Source organism: Mauremys mutica, chromosome 15, assembly GCF_020497125.1.
Source record: "Mauremys mutica isolate MM-2020 ecotype Southern chromosome 15, ASM2049712v1, whole genome shotgun sequence".
In the NCBI taxonomy this organism is placed as follows: domain Eukaryota; kingdom Metazoa; phylum Chordata; order Testudines; family Geoemydidae; genus Mauremys; species Mauremys mutica.
The window spans coordinates 29,618,507-29,637,135 of NC_059086.1; the positions used below are offsets into that span (position 1 = coordinate 29,618,507).

At 50.1% G+C, this 18,629-nt stretch overlaps 1 protein-coding gene across 1 annotated transcript; it reads right to left on the bottom strand.

Annotated features, from left to right (window-relative positions):
* Positions 1 to 820: 820 nt before the first annotated feature.
* On the bottom strand, positions 821 to 18,409 carry LOC123350614 (butyrophilin subfamily 3 member A2-like). Its single transcript, XM_044989267.1, has 10 exons — positions 18,299 to 18,409; positions 17,211 to 17,558; positions 14,802 to 15,086; positions 11,555 to 11,656; positions 11,307 to 11,363; positions 9,191 to 9,226; positions 3,885 to 3,911; positions 2,757 to 2,777; positions 2,587 to 2,613; positions 821 to 1,671 (listed from the first exon to the last, which is right to left on the bottom strand). Exons 1-10 carry the CDS (start codon positions 18,366 to 18,368, stop codon positions 821 to 823), a joined length of 1,824 nt encoding a protein of 607 aa, XP_044845202.1. The 5' UTR covers positions 18,369 to 18,409.
* Between the last annotated feature and the right edge of the window lie 220 nt (positions 18,410 to 18,629).

The window sequence follows — 18,629 nt, forward strand, 5'->3', positions numbered from 1 at the left end:
TGTGTAGGCTCCGGCTGGGAGGCGCTTACCACAGGTGGCTCCCAGCCGGGGGCGTGGCAGGGCTCAGCAGGCTGCCTGACTGCCATAGCCCCAGCCCGCTCCCAGAAGCGGCTGGTTGCTGGCACATCTGCACTTCCCACACCTGCAAGCACCGTCCTGGCCAATGGGAGCTGCGGAGATGGTGCTGAGGCGGGGGCAGCGTATGGAGCTATCTCCCCCTCCTGCCAGGGGCCGCAGAGATGTGCCAGCAGCCAGCTGCTTCTGGGAGCGGCGTGGGGCCAGGGCAGGCAGCCTGAGCGCCCAGGAGATCGCTGCCTGTGATTTATTTTTGTGGAGCCCAGGCTGCAGCCCCTAAAGCCCCTGCCTTAATCCAGCCCAGTGCCAGAGGCTGGCAGGGGCAGGAGCAGGAGCAGAGAGAGTGAGAGAGAGAGAGCGTGCGTGTGCAATGGGAGTGAATCAGTGCCCCTGCGAGACCCTTCCCCTCTACATCCCCCGACCGGTGTGTATTGAATTTCCTATGTTTAACAGTCGCATTATCACAATTCCCTCCAATCAGCACATTCCAATGTAACTTGGGGCGGGGCAAAGCGTTATCACGAATCGCTGAGGTTTTCCTTTGAGTTCAGGGGGGAGGGAACATCTGATATGTCGCCATTTCCCCACATTCCCTGTGGGGCGAGGTTCTTTCCCAGGTGTGGGCGTTTGGGTCTGATTCCCCCGTCGTATTTCCTGGCCCAAGAGTCAGCTCCAGAGACCCCTCGGGAGTCAAGTTCTGAGCATTTTTCTCTGCGTGATTCCCTGGAGTTTGGCAGGGTGGGTTTCAGTCCTGGGGGTTTTGGCGTTTCTTTTCCCCCTTCTCTTTGGGGGTTGTTTCCAGTTGTGGATGCTCCTGCTCTGTTTTATGCCCCTTCCTCCACTTTTGGATCCAGTTGGTGGGCAGGAGCTTTTGGACATTTTCTCTCACAGTTGGCCCTGTGCTGTTTCCTTTCACTTGCTTGTCTCCAGGCATTGCGGCTGTGTCTCCTGTTGCAGGTGGCCCTGTGTCGTTTCCTGCCCCTGGATCTCTCTGACTAACAGACCCACTAGTCATTAATTTTGGGGGGAAATCCCAGTCGCTGGGGGGGCAGATGCTGAGGGATTTTCCCGGGTCCCTCTCCGCAGCGTGACCAGGGCTGAGGAATGGGAACAATCTCTCAGAACCTTCCACAGGAATCTCCAGGATAAGGGCCATTGAACTGACACTATAGAATGAGAGACTCCCCCCTTCTAGATCCAGATACACCCCAACCACTGTCGGTGTCACACCCCAGCTCTGAATCACAGTGTTGGCCTCCCTGGGGTGATACTGCCCCCCAGATCTCCCCAGTGCCCAGCATCCCCCCTCAGGGAGTCTCTCCAGCCTCTCCTGTCTCACTTTGTCCCTCACAGTCTCACTCAGCACCCCCAGCTCCCAGTCTGCGCTGTCCCCCACCTCTATCTCCCAGTACCACCTGCAAATCCTGCCCTCCCCACCATGATCCCTCCTGGACACAAACCCCTCCCTCCCGACAGTAATCAGAGCCCCAGAGGAGGCAGCCGGCCCTGGGGACGGGGGGTTGTGCTGGACTGTTCTGCCCTCCTCAGACACAGTGAGTTCGGGGTGTTTGTAATCTGGATCCAGGGTGATGTGGACTGGGGGAAAAAAAACAGAATAACCCCATTAGCCATTGATCAGCCAGGGACCCTACGATCCCACAGGAGAGATTCCAGCCAGCACAGCCGGAGTGAATGACAGAGGGCTTGGCTACACTTACAAATTTGCAGCGCTGCAGCAGGGTGTGAAAACACACCCTCTCCAGCGCTGCAAATTGCGGCGCTGCAAAGCGCCAGTGTAGTCAAAGCCCCAGCACTGGGAGCGCGGCTCCCAGCGCTGTCCGTTATTCCCCACAGGGAGGTGGAGTACGGACAGCGCTGGGAGAGCTTTCTCCCAGCGCTGGTGCTTTGACTACACTTAGCGCTTCAAAGTGCTGCCGCGGCAGCGCTTTGAAGTGTAAGTGTAGCCAAAGCCAGAGTGTTAAGGGTTTGGGTGACTAGTTGGACTGACACCGATAGCCTAGATCTGGTTGGGAGCTCCAGGGCTGTGGCTGGGCCTCATCAGATGTGGGGGGAGGGGCAGTGGGGGTTGGGCTCTTTGCTCCTCTCACTCCCCCCTGCACAGGATCTGTCCCTGAGAGGTGTTTGGGCTCTGGGGGGCCATGGAGGGTGCCCGGGGGGAAGACTGCAGGCTGCGGAGAGAGGGCTGAGCTGGGCTGTAGGGGCAGATGACAGGGTAGGGATGGATCATCACTGAAGGGTCAATGAGAGATGGGGGGGTATCAGGACTGAGTGAGGGAGGATTGCAAGGGAGCTGCCCAGGGGTGAGACTTACAGCTCAGGGCAGCGTGTTTAGGGACCATACATGGCATCCAGCCCCACAGCTCTGCAGCCAGCATCTGCCCTGCCCCACCTGCCCCCTGGGGACTCCACACCTCTGACAGCTCAGCTACGTAACGCCGATACCACTAACCCCAGCATGGTGTCTGCTCAGCCCCTCGCAGCCCCACTCACCCATGTAGCTCCAAGCCCTCCTGAACTCTGCAAGGGAAGAGAAACAAACATGGTCAGGGGCAACGTGGGGAATTCGCTCCCACAGGAGATGCCGTTCTGGGAGGAGGGTCATTGGCAGATAGAAAGGAACCGAGTGATGTGAAATGTGACATGGAAACACGTTCTCTTACCTAGCTGTGTGACCGCCCTGTCTGAAATGGAAAGAGACAGAATTATTCCCTGTCATTTAGGCAGAAGGCTCAGTTCTGGGACCTGCTGCGTGACTGTGTGATCACTTTACACGTGGTTCATGAGCCTTCTCTACAAAAGGAGAAATGTCCCGGCTGTGTGAAGTGAGAGACAGGCCCTGTCACCCCAGAGACCAGAGATCTCTGCTGACAGCAATGACCAGCTCTCAGTGATGCCTTTATATTGTCTCTTGGTGTTGGGGACTGGAGCGAATGTTGCTCTCAGTGACACTGCTGTAAATCCATAACTCCAGATGCGTCACTGGGGCGAATCTGGATTGACACCAGTGTCACCCAGAGCAGAATCCAGGGCTGTAAGAAGCTGCTGTTTGGTTGTTGAGGCCCGCAGCGGACTGGGGGATTTTGAAGGGACACTGACAGGATAAAAATCAGGCTGGGATTTGCAAAACATTTAACTTAGATGGAACGTGCATGTCTGGATCTGTGCAGCTCTGACATTCTCAACCCTTCCGTCTAAAGAGAATTACTAATAACCCTTTGGAGCATCAAAGCTACACACTCCAGGTATAACCGGGGCATAGATAGATCTGGAGAGGGGTTTAGAGCTCAGATCTGGGGTCCAGTCTTGGCAACAACACATGGAAATGTGGCTCATCCACAGACAATCTGACCCAGAATTGTCATTGCAAACCATTTCCATGCTGCCCCCACATGCAGGGAATCTCACAAGCACAGACCCTTGGGTATCTGCTGCAAAATACATGCTCATCTCCATGTTCTGGGAAAGGACAGCCTGCACTGCCGCAGTCATCTATAGAAAGTGGCTAATCCCCTTCTCCAGCATCAGAACAATGTGATCGGCATTGGATTGTCAAAGGCCAGATGACACCTGTCTGTCTATCCAGACATGAGAGGAGGTGACACTGTGTCTGCTGCAGAGAGCTCACAGTGCTGCCATGGGACTGGGGTGACTCTAATATGACTTTGATTTTGGCCCAAATTGTTCACTCAGCCCTGCCCTGCAGTGTCGGTGTTTCTGTATCTGCTCAGCACCGTGTGTGGCTGGGAGCCGCTGCCCAGGGGCTCTAGTGGGAAGGTGGATGAACTTACCAAGCTTCTCACGCAGCTCCTGGCACTCTGGGGAGAGAAGAGAAGGAGACCATTGTGGGTTCAGCGTGGTTATTCTGAGCACAGTGACATGGGGCTGTTCCAAACTCTGGGTACGTCTACACTGCAGCTGGGAGTGAGCTTCCCAGTTTGGACAGACAGACACACGCTAGCTCTGCTTAAGCCAGTGCACTAAAAGTAGCCGGGTAGCTGGGGGGAGCAGGTGCAGCAGCTTGGGTTGGCTGCTCAAGTACAAACCAGCTCAGACCCCCAGGAACACACTCGAGTAGCAATGCTGAGCCACCCCCACCCCGTACCTAGCATGTGTCTGGCTACCCGCGCTGGGAAGCTCGCTTCCTCCTGTAGTGTAGACAGACCCAATGCACCAAGGGTCTCAGAGCTGGCAGGACACGTCAGACAAAACTGTTGTTAATGAACAACGGACATGGTCCCAGACCAGCCCCTACACAGAGCCCACAAATGGCCCCTGGGGGCATCACCCCCCACCCTCCCCCACTGATAGCACTGCCAGAACATGTGTCACTTAGAGAGAGGCCTGCACTGCTGCAGTGTGTCACCCAGACTCAGACTTCCTATTTCTGAGCCGTGCAATCCCTTTGTGGTGCTGATTTGCACAAGTGTGTAACTCTAGGGTCAGTGGCTGGCAGGAGCTTAACTTGGGAACAGCTCCGTGGCGCTGTGTGGCACTGGATTTACTGCCCAGTGCTAGAGATGTAGGGTCAGGTTCTGCCCCAGCTCTTGTGAGGACAATGTGGGTGGTGGGGCCCATCAGAGTGTACCTCACAGAGCCCAAACACAGACTCTGTGTTCATTCGCAGCCAAGGCTTAGCCTCGGTGAGAGGGGGAAGAGGACAGGACTGTGGAGTCCAGCACTGGCACAGCAGCGATTTTGCATTTCAGAACTGAGACACATCCACAGACCTGCATGGAGGAAGTTTGTCCAGCCCCTGACTAAGGTTTTGTCTACAGAGCCCCATTGTTCAGCTGTTACCCCGGAATTGAGGTGTGTGTTACCCCAGAACTTGACTAAGCTAGTCACAGCCACAGAGCGTGCATTCAGCCACCAGGAATTAATAAAACAGAACACCACGTAGTTAAGAGTTAATTTGGACAAGCAGGGCTTTTGGAGGCAAGGTCAAATACTAGCTGCAGGCTTGTGATTTCTGCTAATTAGAAAGGGAGGAGGGCAGGAAAGAGTCAACAAATTATGGGAGTGAAATAAAATAAGTGGATGGAAACCTTGTGTTTGGGCATCTTTGATACAGAAGCTCCTTATGGCTAAAATGGTTAGGAATGTTTTAGTGATAAGTAGTTTATTGAAGTGAGGAGAAGTGATGATCAATGGGGTCACTAGGAGCTGTGTATAAAAAGACTAGATAATAGAGCAGGGGTTGGCAACCTTTCAGAAGTGCTGTGCCAAGTCTTCATTTATTCACTTATCAGAGGGGTAGCCGTGTTAGTCTGGATCTGTAAAAGCAGCAAACAGTCCTGTGGCACCTTATAGACTAACAGAAGTTTTGGAGCATGAGCTTTCGTGGGTGAATACCCACTTCACCGGATGCATTTATTCACTCTAATTTAACGTTTCGCGTGCCAATAATACATTTTAACGTTTTTAGGTCTCTTTCTATAAGTCTATAATATATAACTAAATGATTGTTGTATGTAAAGTAAATAAGGTTTTAAAAATGTTTAAAAAGCTTCATTTAAAACTAAATTAAAATGCAGAGCCCCCTAGATCGGTGGCCAGGACCCAGGCAGTATAAATGCCACTGAAAATCAGCTAACATGCTGCCTTCAGCTCACATCCCCCACAAGGGGAGAGGCAACTCTAGATTTAATCCTGACTGGAGCGCAGGAGCTGGTCCAAGAGGTAACTATAGCGGGACCGCTTGGAAATAGTGACCATAATACAATAGCATTCAACATCCCTGTGGTGGGAAGAACACCTCAACTGCCCAACACTGTGGCCTTTAATTTCAAAAGGGGGAACTATACAAAAATGAGGGGGTTAGTTAGACAAAAGTTAAAAGGTACAGTGACCAAAGTGAAATCCCTGCAAGTTGCATGGGCCCTTTTTAAAGACACCATAATAGAGGCCCAACTTCAATGTATACCCCAAATTAAGAAAAACAGTAAAAGAACTAAAAAAGAGTGGCTTAACAACCGTGTAAAAGAAGCAGTGAGAGATAAAAAGACTTCCTTTAAAAAGTGGAAGTCAAATCCTAGTGAGGCAAATAGAAAGGAGCACAAACACTGCCAACTTAAGTGCAAGAGTGTAATAAGAAAAGTCAAAGAGGAGTTTGAAGAACGACTAGCCAAAAACTCCAAAGGTAATAACAAAATGTTTTTTAAGTACATCAGAAGCAGGAAGCCTGCTAAACAACCAGTGGGGCCCCTTGATGATCAAAATACAAAAGGAGCACTTAAAGACGATAAAGTCATTGCGGAGAAACTAAATGGATTCTTTGCTTCAGTCTTCACGGCCGAGGATGTTAGGGAGATTCCCAAACCTGAGCTGGCTTTTGTAGGTGACAAATCTGAGGAACTGTCACAGATTGAAGTGTCACTAGAGTAGGTTTTGGAATTAATCGATAAACTCAACATTAACAAGTCACCGGGACCAGATGGCATTCACCCAAGAGTTCTGAAAGAACTCAAATGTGAAGTTGCGGAACTATTAACTAAGGTTTGTAACCTGTCCTTTAAATCGGCTTCAGTACCCAATGACTGGAAGTTAGCTAATGTAATGCCAATATTTAAAAAGGGCTCATGGGGTGATCCCGGCAATTACAGACCGGTAAGTCTAACGTCGGTACCGGGCAAATTAGTTGAAACAATAGTAAAGAATAAAATTGTCAGACACATAGAAAAACATAAACTCTTGAGCAATAGTCAACATGGTTTCTGTAAAGGGAAATCGTGTCTTACTAATCTATTAGAGTTCTTTGAAGGGGTCAACAAACATGTGGACAAGGGGGATCTGGTGGACATAGTGTACATAGATTTCCAGAAAGCCTTTGACAAGGTCCCTCACCAAAGGCTCTTACGTAAATTAAGCTGTCATGGGATAAAAGGGAAGGTCCTTTCATGGATTGAGAACTGGTTAAAGGACAGGGAACAAAGGGTAGGAATTAATGGTAAATTCTCAGAATGGAGAGGGGTAACTAGTGGTGTTCCCCAAGGGTCAATCCTAGGACCAATCCTATTCAATTTATTCATAAATGATCTGGAGAAAGGGGTAAACAGTGAGGTGGCCAAGTTTGCAGATGATACTAAACTACTCAAGATAGTTAAGACCAAAGCAGATTGTGAAGAACTTCAAAAAGATCTCACAAAACTAAGTGATTGGGCAACAAAATGGCAAATGAAATTTAATGTGGATAAATGTAAAGTAATGCACATTGGAAGAAATAACCCCAACTATACATACAGCATGATGGGGGCTAATTTAGCTACAACAAGTCAGGAAAAAGATCTTGGCGTCATCGTGGATAGTTCTCTAAAGATGTCCACGCAGTGTGCAGAGGCGGTCAAAAAAGCAAACAGGATGTTAGGAATCATTAAAAAGGGGATAGAGAATAAGACTGAGAATATATTATTGCCCTTATATAAATCCATGGTACGCCCACATCTCGAATACTGTGTACACATGTGGTCTCCTCACCTCAAAAAAGATATTCTGGCACTAGAAAAGGTTCAGCAAAGGGCAACTAAAATGATTAGGGGTTTGGAGAGGGTCCCATACGAGGAAAGATTAAAGAGGCTAGGACTCTTCAGCTTGGAAAAGAGGAGACTAAGGGGGGATATGATAGAGGTATATAAAATCATGAGTGATGTTGAGAAAGTGGATAAGGAAAAGTTATTTACCTATTCCCATAATACGAGAACTAAGGGTCACCAAATGAAATTAATAGGCAGCAGGTTTAAAACAAATAAAAGGAAGTTCTTCACGCAGCGCACAGTCAACTTGTGGAACTCCTTACCTGAGGAGGTTGTGAAGGCTAGGACTATAACAATGTTTAAAAGGGGACTGGATAAATTCATGGTGGCTAAGTCCATAAATGGCTATTAGCCAGGATGGGTAAGAATGGTGTCCCTAGCCTCTGTTCGTCAGAGGATGGAGATGGATGGCAGGAGAGAGATCACTTGATCATTGCCTGTTAGGTTCACTCCTTCTGGGGCACCTGGCATTGGCCACTGTCGGTAGACAGATACTGGGCTAGATGGACCTTTGGTCTGACCCGGTACGGCCTTTCTTATGTTCTTCTGTTCTTATGCGTGCCATAGGTTGCCTACTCCTGTAATAGAGGGTATTTTGGAGCGGTTCTCTGGAGAGACTTTTTCTTGACACCCTACTCTCTGGCTTGGAAGCAACTCGCCATTGTCCTGCTGTTAATTACTCAATACCATCTCAGATTGTAGGCAATTATTTGGGATGTTCTAAACCTCTGTTTGTGAGTACTTAAATCTAATAAATAGTCATTTTAGATAAGAGCACACTTAGAATCACTTATTTGTATCAAGCTTTCATACAAGCTGGAAGCAGGGCCGATGGCGGAGGGGTGGTAAAGCTGATACCAATTACCGGGGCCCAGCGGTCCGGAAGGGGCCCCAAGGCCCGGTTTCCCCAGCTTCCCCCCACTCTCGTCAGCCCTGTTTAGCCAGTCTGCCCTTCCTGGGGGGCCTGGAAAAGTTTTTTCACCGGGGCCAGAACCCGCTCTCAGCAACCCTGGCTGGAAATGCTATGTTCCCATTGATTTATTCCTGACACCACCTGGAGTGAAACAGTTAAGTTACCACTGCTTTGGATTTATGACCCTGGGCAACACAGCCTACGGGGGTGTGATTTGCAGCATGTACGAAAGTGCTACGCTGGGACTGTCACATGTGGATGCTGCTGGTTCACACTCACCCATCTCTCTTCAGTTAGGCCTTCGTTACATTGCTAACTAAGAATCTTTTACTTCATACCCACGGAATCCACACAAGGTTGTTACAGGGCAGCACTTTGGTGCACATTCCTATTCACACCCCTGTAATCTGAACCATTGGGCAGAGTAAACATTGCTTGAGGGAGTCCCACCATTCCATGTGCATGAAATTCAGTCTCTGTTATTTTGGATGATACTGAAATGTGAGCTACAAATTCTGTATTGTTTGTTTCCAGGGCAGGGGGGAAATGAGCATGAAAGTGACTGAAGTTCATTCAGCTCATGTGGTGATTTTCCCATCTCATTATAGTGTGAAAGTGCAGATACACGGTCACTAGGGGTTTAGCAAAATACCTGATTCCAAAGTCTTCTTCTCAGTCTTTTTAGGGTCTGAAATGGGGAAAAAAAGAGTCAGACCCAGAGAGACACACTGGGTGGTGCTGTACACTCCCTTATCACTGGGGTTAATCACAGACATCCCACACCCACACTCCCAGCCCCAGTGCAGGAGCCGGCAGGTTTGACAGGAGCAGGGCTGGCGGTCAGTGATATGCACCAACAGGCAGGAGACCTGGGGGAGGCTCTCACTCCTTAGCCCTTGTCTACACAGAATCTTACACCAGTTTAACTAATTAGGTTACAAAACACACCTTGAGTTAAACTGGGGCAGGGCTGTGCAGAGAAGGTCTTGTGCTGGTGCCACAGCGGTAGTAGAACCATGGGGCAGGGTCAGTTACTCCACAGTGACCCCACTGGCTAGTTACAGAACAGCACTGATTGCTAGGGGAGTCCTGTCCAGCCTTCCCCAGTTGGTGGAATGGTGGCCGCAAGGGGACATGGCAGAGGGCAAAGGAGATAAGAGGGGGATCCGTGGGGCTCTTCCGGGCTGTGATCGCCGTGAGAACCCCAGCCACTGTGCTGGCATGTTGTATCCATTCTCTGCACCTTTCATCTGTATTTCCCTGCATGTGAGTGCAGTGCCCAGCAGAACGGGTCTGCACCATTCAGCACCATCACAATGCAAACCAATATTGTTCTTAAATACTGAAAAGTTCATAGTGGAATAAATTAGACATGGGGTGCTGCTGTGTCTATTGCTCAATTCATAGAATTTCAGGCCAAGCAGATCAATTAGTTCATCTCCTCTTACCTGCTGTGTATCACAGGCCAGAGAATCCCACCCAGTTTCCCCCACACTGTGCCCAATAACTCAGGTTTAGCTACAGCACCTTCCAGAAAGGTGCCCAGTCTGGATTGGATGCCATCAGGAGATGGAGAATTCACCACTGCCCTGGGGAGCTTGTTCCAGTGGTTAAACACTCTCTCTGTGTCCTGTGCATTCAACTGCATTCAGGGATCCCATGCACTGCTACAATCCCATGCACTGCTACAGACTAGGGACCAAATGGCTGGGCAGCAGTTCTGCAGAAAAGGACCTAGGGGTTACAGTGGATGAGAAGCTGGATCTGAGTCAGCAGTGTGCCCTTGTTGCCAGGAAGGCTAACAGCATTTTGGGCTGTATAAGTAGGGGCATTGCCAGCAAATCGAGGGACTTGATCATTCCCCTCTATTCGACATTGGTGAGGCCTCATCTGGAGTAGTGGGTCCAGTTTTGGGCCCCCCACTACAAGAAGGATGTGGACAAATTGGAAAGAGTCCAGAGGAGGGCAACAAAAATGATTAAGGGGCTGGAGCACATGACTTATGAGGAGGGGCTGAGGGAACTGGGATGGTTTAGTCTGCAGAAGAGAAGAATGAGGGGGGATTTGATAGCTGCTTTCAACTACTTGAAAGGGGTTCCAAAGAGGATGGATCTAGACTGTTCTCAGTGGTGGCAGATGACAGAACAAGGAGTAATGGTCTCAAGTTGCAGTGGAGGAGGTTTAGGTTGGATATTAGGAAAAACTTTTTCACTAGGACTAGCACTGGAATGGGTTACCTAGGGAGGTGGTGAACTCTCCTTCCTTAGAGGTTTTTAAGGTCAGGCTTGACAAAGCCCTGGCTGGGATGATTTAGTTGGGAATTGGTCCTGCTTTGAGCAGGGGGTTGGACTAGATGACCTCCTGAGGTCCCTTCTAACCCTGATATTCTATGGTTCTATGGAATCATCCTCACAGAGCATCATTGACCTTGCAGTGTCGTTTCCTTTAAGGAGAATACAATCACTAAGCAACTGCCCAGGGTGGGTGGGATAGAATCTGACCCAGAATTGTCATTGCAAATCGTCATCATGCTGCCTCCACACACAGGGAATCTCACAAGCACGGACCATTGCGTATCTGCTGCAAAATACACATTTACCAACCTGTTACCATCAGTGTGTGTGAGAACGTGGGGGAGATGAGGAACCACCAGGCAAAGACCACCTGGCTCCATCCCTTTCATTGCACTGAGCCCACAGGTAATGCCAAGCAGTCACCAAGCTCATGCATCTCAATAGACACAATAAGAGATAGAGCAGGAGACCTACCATAAAATAATCGATCTTCCTCTTCAGAGCGTTTCTTCTCAGAGGCCTTTTGCTTCCCTGTGAGACAGAGAATCAGAGATCACAGTGAGACAGGGATGGAAGGGGAAACACTGAGCAATATGTGATTGTTTGGTTTATTTCCTAAAATCAACAGAGGGTAAATATCTGAACAATAAGACTCTCCCATACCCCACCCCAGTGCCCTCTCAGACTAGGCTCTAAACATGCAAATAACACATTCCCATTACCTGCGTATCCAAGATATGCACAAGCTCCAGCAGCAATGAGAAACAGAGTGAAAATCACCCAGAATGCAGCCCGCCAGGGGGAAACACGGGGGAAGGCATCACCTGGCAAACAGAGAGCACAGAGTGTGAGAAGCACGGTCCCATCCTGGAGCTGGAGAATGGGGTTTGTCACATGGCTTGACAGCTGAGTTCTGGCTCAGAGATCCTCAGAAATTCCCAGGACTGAAGGCATGTCCCCTCCTGGCTCTAATCACAGCCACTAATAGAGCCATTGAAACCGGAGAAGCCAGTGCAGCATCAATTCCAAGAGCCAGGACTCTGCTGTGCCCGAATCCCTCCCACTGCTACAAGCTAAAAGTCAGAGGCTCCTTGCCCAGCCTGCCCAGCACTACCTGGCTGTTCAGACGGTCACTGTCACACAGCTCCCAGTCACCACGTCCAGTACAGATAAGTTCAGCAGAGAACAAATGTTTTCCTAGTTGGCCTCAGTATACTATGGATTCATAGATGTTAAGGTCAGAAGGGGTCATTATGACCATCTAGTCTGACTTCCTGTATAACCCAGGCCAGAGACCCTTCCCCAGTGATCCCTGCATCCAGTCCAGCCACAGCAGATCTTATAGAAAGAGTCATCCAGTTTGGGTTGAAAGATTCCAAGTGATGGAAAATCCACCAGCTCCATAGGTCAGTTGTTCCAACGGTTAATTCCTCTCACTGTTAAAATTTTGCACCTTATTTCTAGTCTGAATTTGTCTAGCTTCAACTTCCAGCCATCAGAACTTGTTCAGCGTTTGACTGCTAGATTAAAGATGTGCTGTCAGAAATCTCCTCCCCATGTAGGTACTTACAGGCCATGATTAAGTCACCTTTTAGCCTTCCCTTGGAGAAGCTCTATAACTTGAGCTCCTACGTTTCTCACTGTGCGGCGGGTTTCCAGACCTCTAATCATTCTTGTAACTATTTCCTGAGCACTTTCCAAATTGTCATTACCCCAACTGACAGTGTGGGCACTAGAACGGGACACAGTATTTCATAGTGGTCTTGCTTATGCAACCCACATGCTATCTGGGTGTGGTGTTCTATCCCATCTAGTGGCACCAAGGCCCCTGAGAGAGAGAGATAAAATGAGTCTGTGCTACAGCTTTAGCTAATAGCCAGCTGGCTTTTAGCTCATGTGGTAGAGGCTCATGCACTAAGCTCCAGAGGCCCCAGGTTCAATCCTGCCTATCAACAACCAGGATCTGTCAGCATTACACTAATGCCACACACAGAGGTAAAGTCACCTCCTTTCTCCTGATAGATATTGTCATTTATACATACAAGGGTTGCATTCACTGTCTTCACTCTGGGAGCTCACATCCAAGCCCTTTTCAGATTTCCAGGTTAGTCTCTCATCCTGTAAGTGTGACCTACACAATTTGTTCATAAACGTGTGACCTTGCATTTGGCCATGTTGAAATGCATGTGTGACAAAATGGGAATTTCCGCTGGAGCGACAGCACAGGTGTGGATCACTGACAGTATGTTATTAGAGTGAACCCACCTTACCAAGTGATCCAGGTCAGTCTGCACTACTGACCTGTCCCCATCATTTTTTACCATTCCACCAATTTTTGGGTCATCTGCAAATTTTACCAGCAATGATTTTATATTTTCTTCTAGCTCATTGATAAAGTTATTGAATAGCATTGGCCCAGAACAGATCCCCTGAGACAGCACTACAATTTGAGGCTGATTCCTCATTACAATTACTTTGAGATCTATTAGTTAGCCAGTTTTTAATCCATATAGCATGGGCTACATTGAGTTTGTACAGTGCTAATTTTTTTTTATCAGAGTTTCATGCAGGACTAAGTAAAACCCCTTATGGAGTTTGAGACCTGGTCTACACTACAAAGTTAGGTCAGCTTAATTACATCGCTCAGAACTGTGAAAAATTTTACACCCTCTGCAATGTATTTAAGCCAACCTAACCCCCAGTGTAGCCACTAGTAGGTTGATGGAAGTATTCTTCTGTCAGCCTAGCTACAGCCTCTCAGAGAAATGGATTTACTACAGCCATGAAAGAACCCCTTCCGTCGCTATAGTAAGTGTTTAAACCATAGAGCTGCAGCTGTAGTGTTGTTAGTGTAGGCACAGCCTGAGTCTATGATGTCATCCCCGTTACCTTTATCAACATCTCCTCAAAGAACAATATCAAGTTCATTTCACAAGACTCAGCCCTAGCTCCTGACAGGCAGTTTGTCCAGATCACAGAAACCTCCATCACTAACGACACCACAAATTAGGTTAGAAGGACATTTCCTGTCTCAGTACCAGAAAGAGGTGCTAGCTGAGTGCAATTCCAGGCCCTGCACTAAAGGTAATAATTGGAGATATACTGATCTCCTAGAACTGGAAAGGACCTTGAAAGGTCATCGAGTCCAGCCCCCTGCCTTCACTAGCAGGACCAATTTTTGCCCCAGCTCCCTAAGTGACCACCTCAAGGATGGAACTCACAACCCTAGGTTCAGCAGGCCAATACTCAAATCACTGAGCTATCCCTCCTGTGGTGAGCCCTGTAGGCATTGTTGGAGCCCAAGCTATAACTAAAAGTGTGAACCAAAGGCTGTGAACCAGAGTAGGCCTGGCCTTGGAAAAATAACAATACACCAGCTATTAGCTAGCACCAGGTAAGCACATTCCTGGCTCAAGAGGATAGTACAAAAACACACGGATCTCTCAAGTAACTATGTAAACACATTCCTAAGAGATGGTACAGGAACACATCGACCCCTTGTAGGATGAGAGGTCAATGGATGAGGATATTTTGTTCCAGCTGGCAGGTACAAGGATAGGGGTGATAACTAACAACATCTGGAATGTAATACGTAACTTGCTTGTATCAGTGTATAAAAGGAGAAGTCATAAGTGAGGCATCTTTGTCCAGCTGAGGGGACAGTATCCTGGTGCACAGGCTGAGCGGGTTCCTTGTCGCAGGCATACATGTGTTAGTGTAACTGTGGCTCCTATGGGGCTCTAGGCTTTGTCCACAATAAACCAGGCCGAGTGCCATCGCCACTGAACTGAGCCTGTGATCTTTCTTATGAATAAAATCAGGGTATGCTGAATTAACACGCTGCACCATCTGCTGCTGCAGCTGGCATCCGAGCTCCCAGAACAGCAACACTAGCAGCAGGAACAACTTAGCAACTTTAATAGTTCTCCACAGCACTAACAACAACCGCTTCTGCACAGATGGACTCACCTGAGAGGTGAATGGCCGATTGTCGCTCAGTCTCAAGCAGGCCATTCCACACTATGCAGCTGATGTCTCCATTGTCTTCCCCTTCTGTGACAGTGACATGACTCACAACACTATACAGGTTCTCCCTGTCCTGAGTCAAGTCAATCACAATATCCATCGACAGGTTCTGTCCGTTCTTTCCAACCCACCGGAGTTCGGGTTTGGGGAACCAGCCTGTGGATCTACAGGCCAGTCCAATCCCCTGGTCCTGGGGGCCCAGCACATCAATGAACACTGGAGCCACAGCTACAGGGAGAGACAGAGGGTGTGGGTATCAGGAAATTGTGTCTTTGGTAGCACCATGTGATTCCCCAGCTACTGCTGGGTATAGGGAGCTGTGGCTGGAAAACTCCATTCCTGTATGTGCAAAGCCTCCCTGGGATCCCTCATCCTGAGAGCTGGGGCCATTAAATAATATAATCTTGCATTTCCATAGAGCACTGTGCCTTGCAGGCTCACAGAGGAAGGTGCAGGCTTATACAGCTACAGAGAGATCACTGCACCCGCTGCTGAAATGCAGCTACATCTGGGGTGCAGCCCAGCAGCTGTCAGGATCACTGCACTTTGGTACGAAGCAGAAGGTGAGGGATGGTGACCTTGCCTACATCACTGCTACGACTCCTCCTATGCCACCCTTCTAATAACTGTCCCCTCTGGTGTCCTTCTCACACACTGGTAATGATGCCCCAGGCCAAGCCACCCCTCATGCTTAGATTTCCCTCTCCCAGTGCTGCACACACCCACCCTCCCCTCATTTCAATCTCTCTCTAAAAGCACATGTCTCCTTTGGACTAGGAGCCACTGAAAATGGGAGATGATTTAAAACAATCTCAATGCTCTGCGTTATCACAGGAAGGCCCCTCACCTGGGGCTTGATGTGTCTGAACTGTATTGTCTCGGGATAGGTTACTCAGTGAACTCAATGGCCAGAGACTGTCCCTTCCACTGCCCTTATGCAGCACTGAACACGGGGTCAGTGCACAGGGAATAACAAACAATATCCCAGCCCTTGGACACGGCAGGGGCAGTTTCAGGGAAGCTGACCCTGGGCCGCCCAGAGGATTCCAGGGGTCTGGGGTCTTCAGTGGCTGGGGCCCCCGCTTCGGCGGTAATTCGGCGGCGGGGGGTCCTTTCGCTCCAGGACCCGCCGCCGAAGTGCCCCGAAGACCGGCGGCGGGGCCCCCCGCTGCCGAATTAACGCCGAAGCGGGACTGCCGGTGAAGTGCAGCCGGGTTTTCGGCGGTAATTCAAAGGCAGGGGGCACTTCTGCGGCGAGTCCCGGAACGGAAGGACACCTCACCCCCCCACCCCCGCCGCCGAATTACCGCCTGAGACCCGGCTGCACTTCGATGGCGGGTCCCGATTTGGCGATAATTCGCCGGCGGGGGGTCCTTCCGCCCTGGAGGAAGGACGCCCCCACCGGCGAAGACCGGGAACGGAAGAAGATCCGGGGCCCGGGCTCCGCGAGACTTTTCCGGGGCCCCCGGAGCGAGTGAAGGACCCTGCTCCAGGGGCCCCGAAAAACTCTCGTGGGGGCGCCTACGGGGCTCGGGACCTGGGGCAAATTGCCCCACTTGCCCTCCCCTCCGGGCAGCCCTGAGCCGACCATAATTATCACCTGAACTGGGATCTGGGCAGAACATGGAGATAAAGGCCTGTGGAAGTAGAGAAAGAACTGACAGGGATTTGTAGGGGATCTTAATGCATGACAGTCTCTGTTAGCAAGAGTTAGGCTAGTTATAACCCTACTAATGTGAGATTTGTAGAAGCGAGGATTGTGTGAGGCGAGTGGGAAAGAACTGTGTGAGAAGTTGTTGCGACCTTGTGTCGATAATGAGGAATGTAGACTGGCGTCTAAATAGAAGTGAGAAAAATAACATATCAAGATGGCCTATGTATAAACAAAATGCAGCTGCTGCTTATTATTGTCTGTAACAAAAGTATAAATGCTTGCTGTAATTGTTTACCTGTGGAGAGACCTGGGACTGGGGCAACCCTGTGTCCTAGGGCACTCCCTCCCTCAATACAATTGTAAAGAGAAAATAAAGAATCTGACTCTGCTGCACCCAACCAAAAAGTGAGAAATAAGTTTTTCTCCGACAGGCCCCACTCCCTCAAACAGCACCACAATGAGCATGAGAGCTGAGGGCTGTAGCTTCATGTCTCACTGAAAAGAGGTTGTTTAATGAAGCACTGACCCAGCTAGCACCACAGTGGGGTCAGGGCTGAGTGCGAGGGGAAAGTGCTCCCTACTGAGTCCTGCACAGAGCACCCTATAGCAGTGTGGGTTCAGTGCTGGGGCACCCCCACCCCCGTGGCAGAGGAGGCTCTGGCTGCCCAGACACAGTGCCCCTCAGTGCAGTGTCTCACCTGTGACCTGTAAATCAGTGCTGGCTTCCTGGGTCCACTCTAGGTTCCTCACAAGGCACTGGTATGTCCCAGCATCTGCCACTTGGAGCCGTTTCAGCTTCAGGGAGACGTTCCCACTGCTGAACTCCTGTGGGAACAGCTCTGTCCGGGTCTGGTAACCCTCCCCTGGCAGGTCCTTGGTACCTTCCTCCAAGTACTCGCGAATCACGACAAATCCTGGTTCAATTTTCCTCCACAGCACTTCCATGCCGAGAAGCCGAGCCGCGGGCGAGAGCTGGCAGGGTAACACCACATCCTGGCCAACTACCCCCACCACGGGGTGCGGGGAGCCAGCCAGGGAGAATTTCTCTGCAATGGACAACCCCAGGAGCAGACTGAATGAGCAGAAAGAGGAGAGGGTGCCTATCCTTGAGCTACTATGTGTTTTTCATAAAGCCCCAGCTCCTGGAGTCATGTGATTCTGTGAGAATCTCAGCTTTCATTTAAAACAAAAATCAGTTTCTAGCTCTATTGGTTGCAGAGAAAAGCTTGAAAATGTGACCCAAGTGTGATGGAAAGCTCAAAAAACAAAGGAAACAAGAAGACCCCAAAAGGTGGGTTATTTTTTTTTAAATCTGATGAGTTTTTAGCCAGTTTCCTGATTATTGATTCCTGACTCATGGTGGCTGAAGGGTTGGAGTAGGTGATGGTGCAGCTCCCATTCATCGTAATGGGAACTGGGCACCCCCACCCCTCAGGCAGCTGGGAAAATCTCAGCCTTGCAGGCATGAGAATCCAGGTTCCCAGTGGGGCACGTCTGGCATCCTGGTGCCTTCGGGTGCCATGGTGATACAGGAAGGAATTAGTGTCTGGGAACCTCTCTCAGGGGCAACAGGAGCCTGGCGACTTGCTGCAAGATCCAACAATCCTCCCACCCAGAGCTAGGACATGCCCCAGTCACCTCAACGTCATCCCCACCCCACAGCCTCTTGGACCTGGACCCCCGGGGGTGGGGGTGGCTGGGCCTCAGATCCCCCTACCCCAGCTCTGCAGGGGGCAGCATACATGGGGGACAGGGAGGGCAATAATTGGGATTCAAATGTTGTTACCAGAGAGAGAACATGGCGCCAGGAGGAGGATCCCCAGGCTGCACACACAGAGCCGCCACCACGTCGCCATGGGGACACCCTGGGTCGGGACCTGTAAGGAGAGAGCAGGGATGGTTAACACTCCCCAGACTGTGTGAGGGGCCCGCAGTGCAGGGAACATGCCCCATCCATCGTCTGACCCGACCCCCACCAGTGCAGAGGAAGCCTGCAGCAGAACAGGGCCACTTCCGAGGTAACCCCAGTGGTACCCACACCACTGTCCCCCCTGCAGAAGGGGCCTGGCTCTGTGCCTGCCTCCACCTGGGATAACGCAGCAGATGCCTGACCTGGG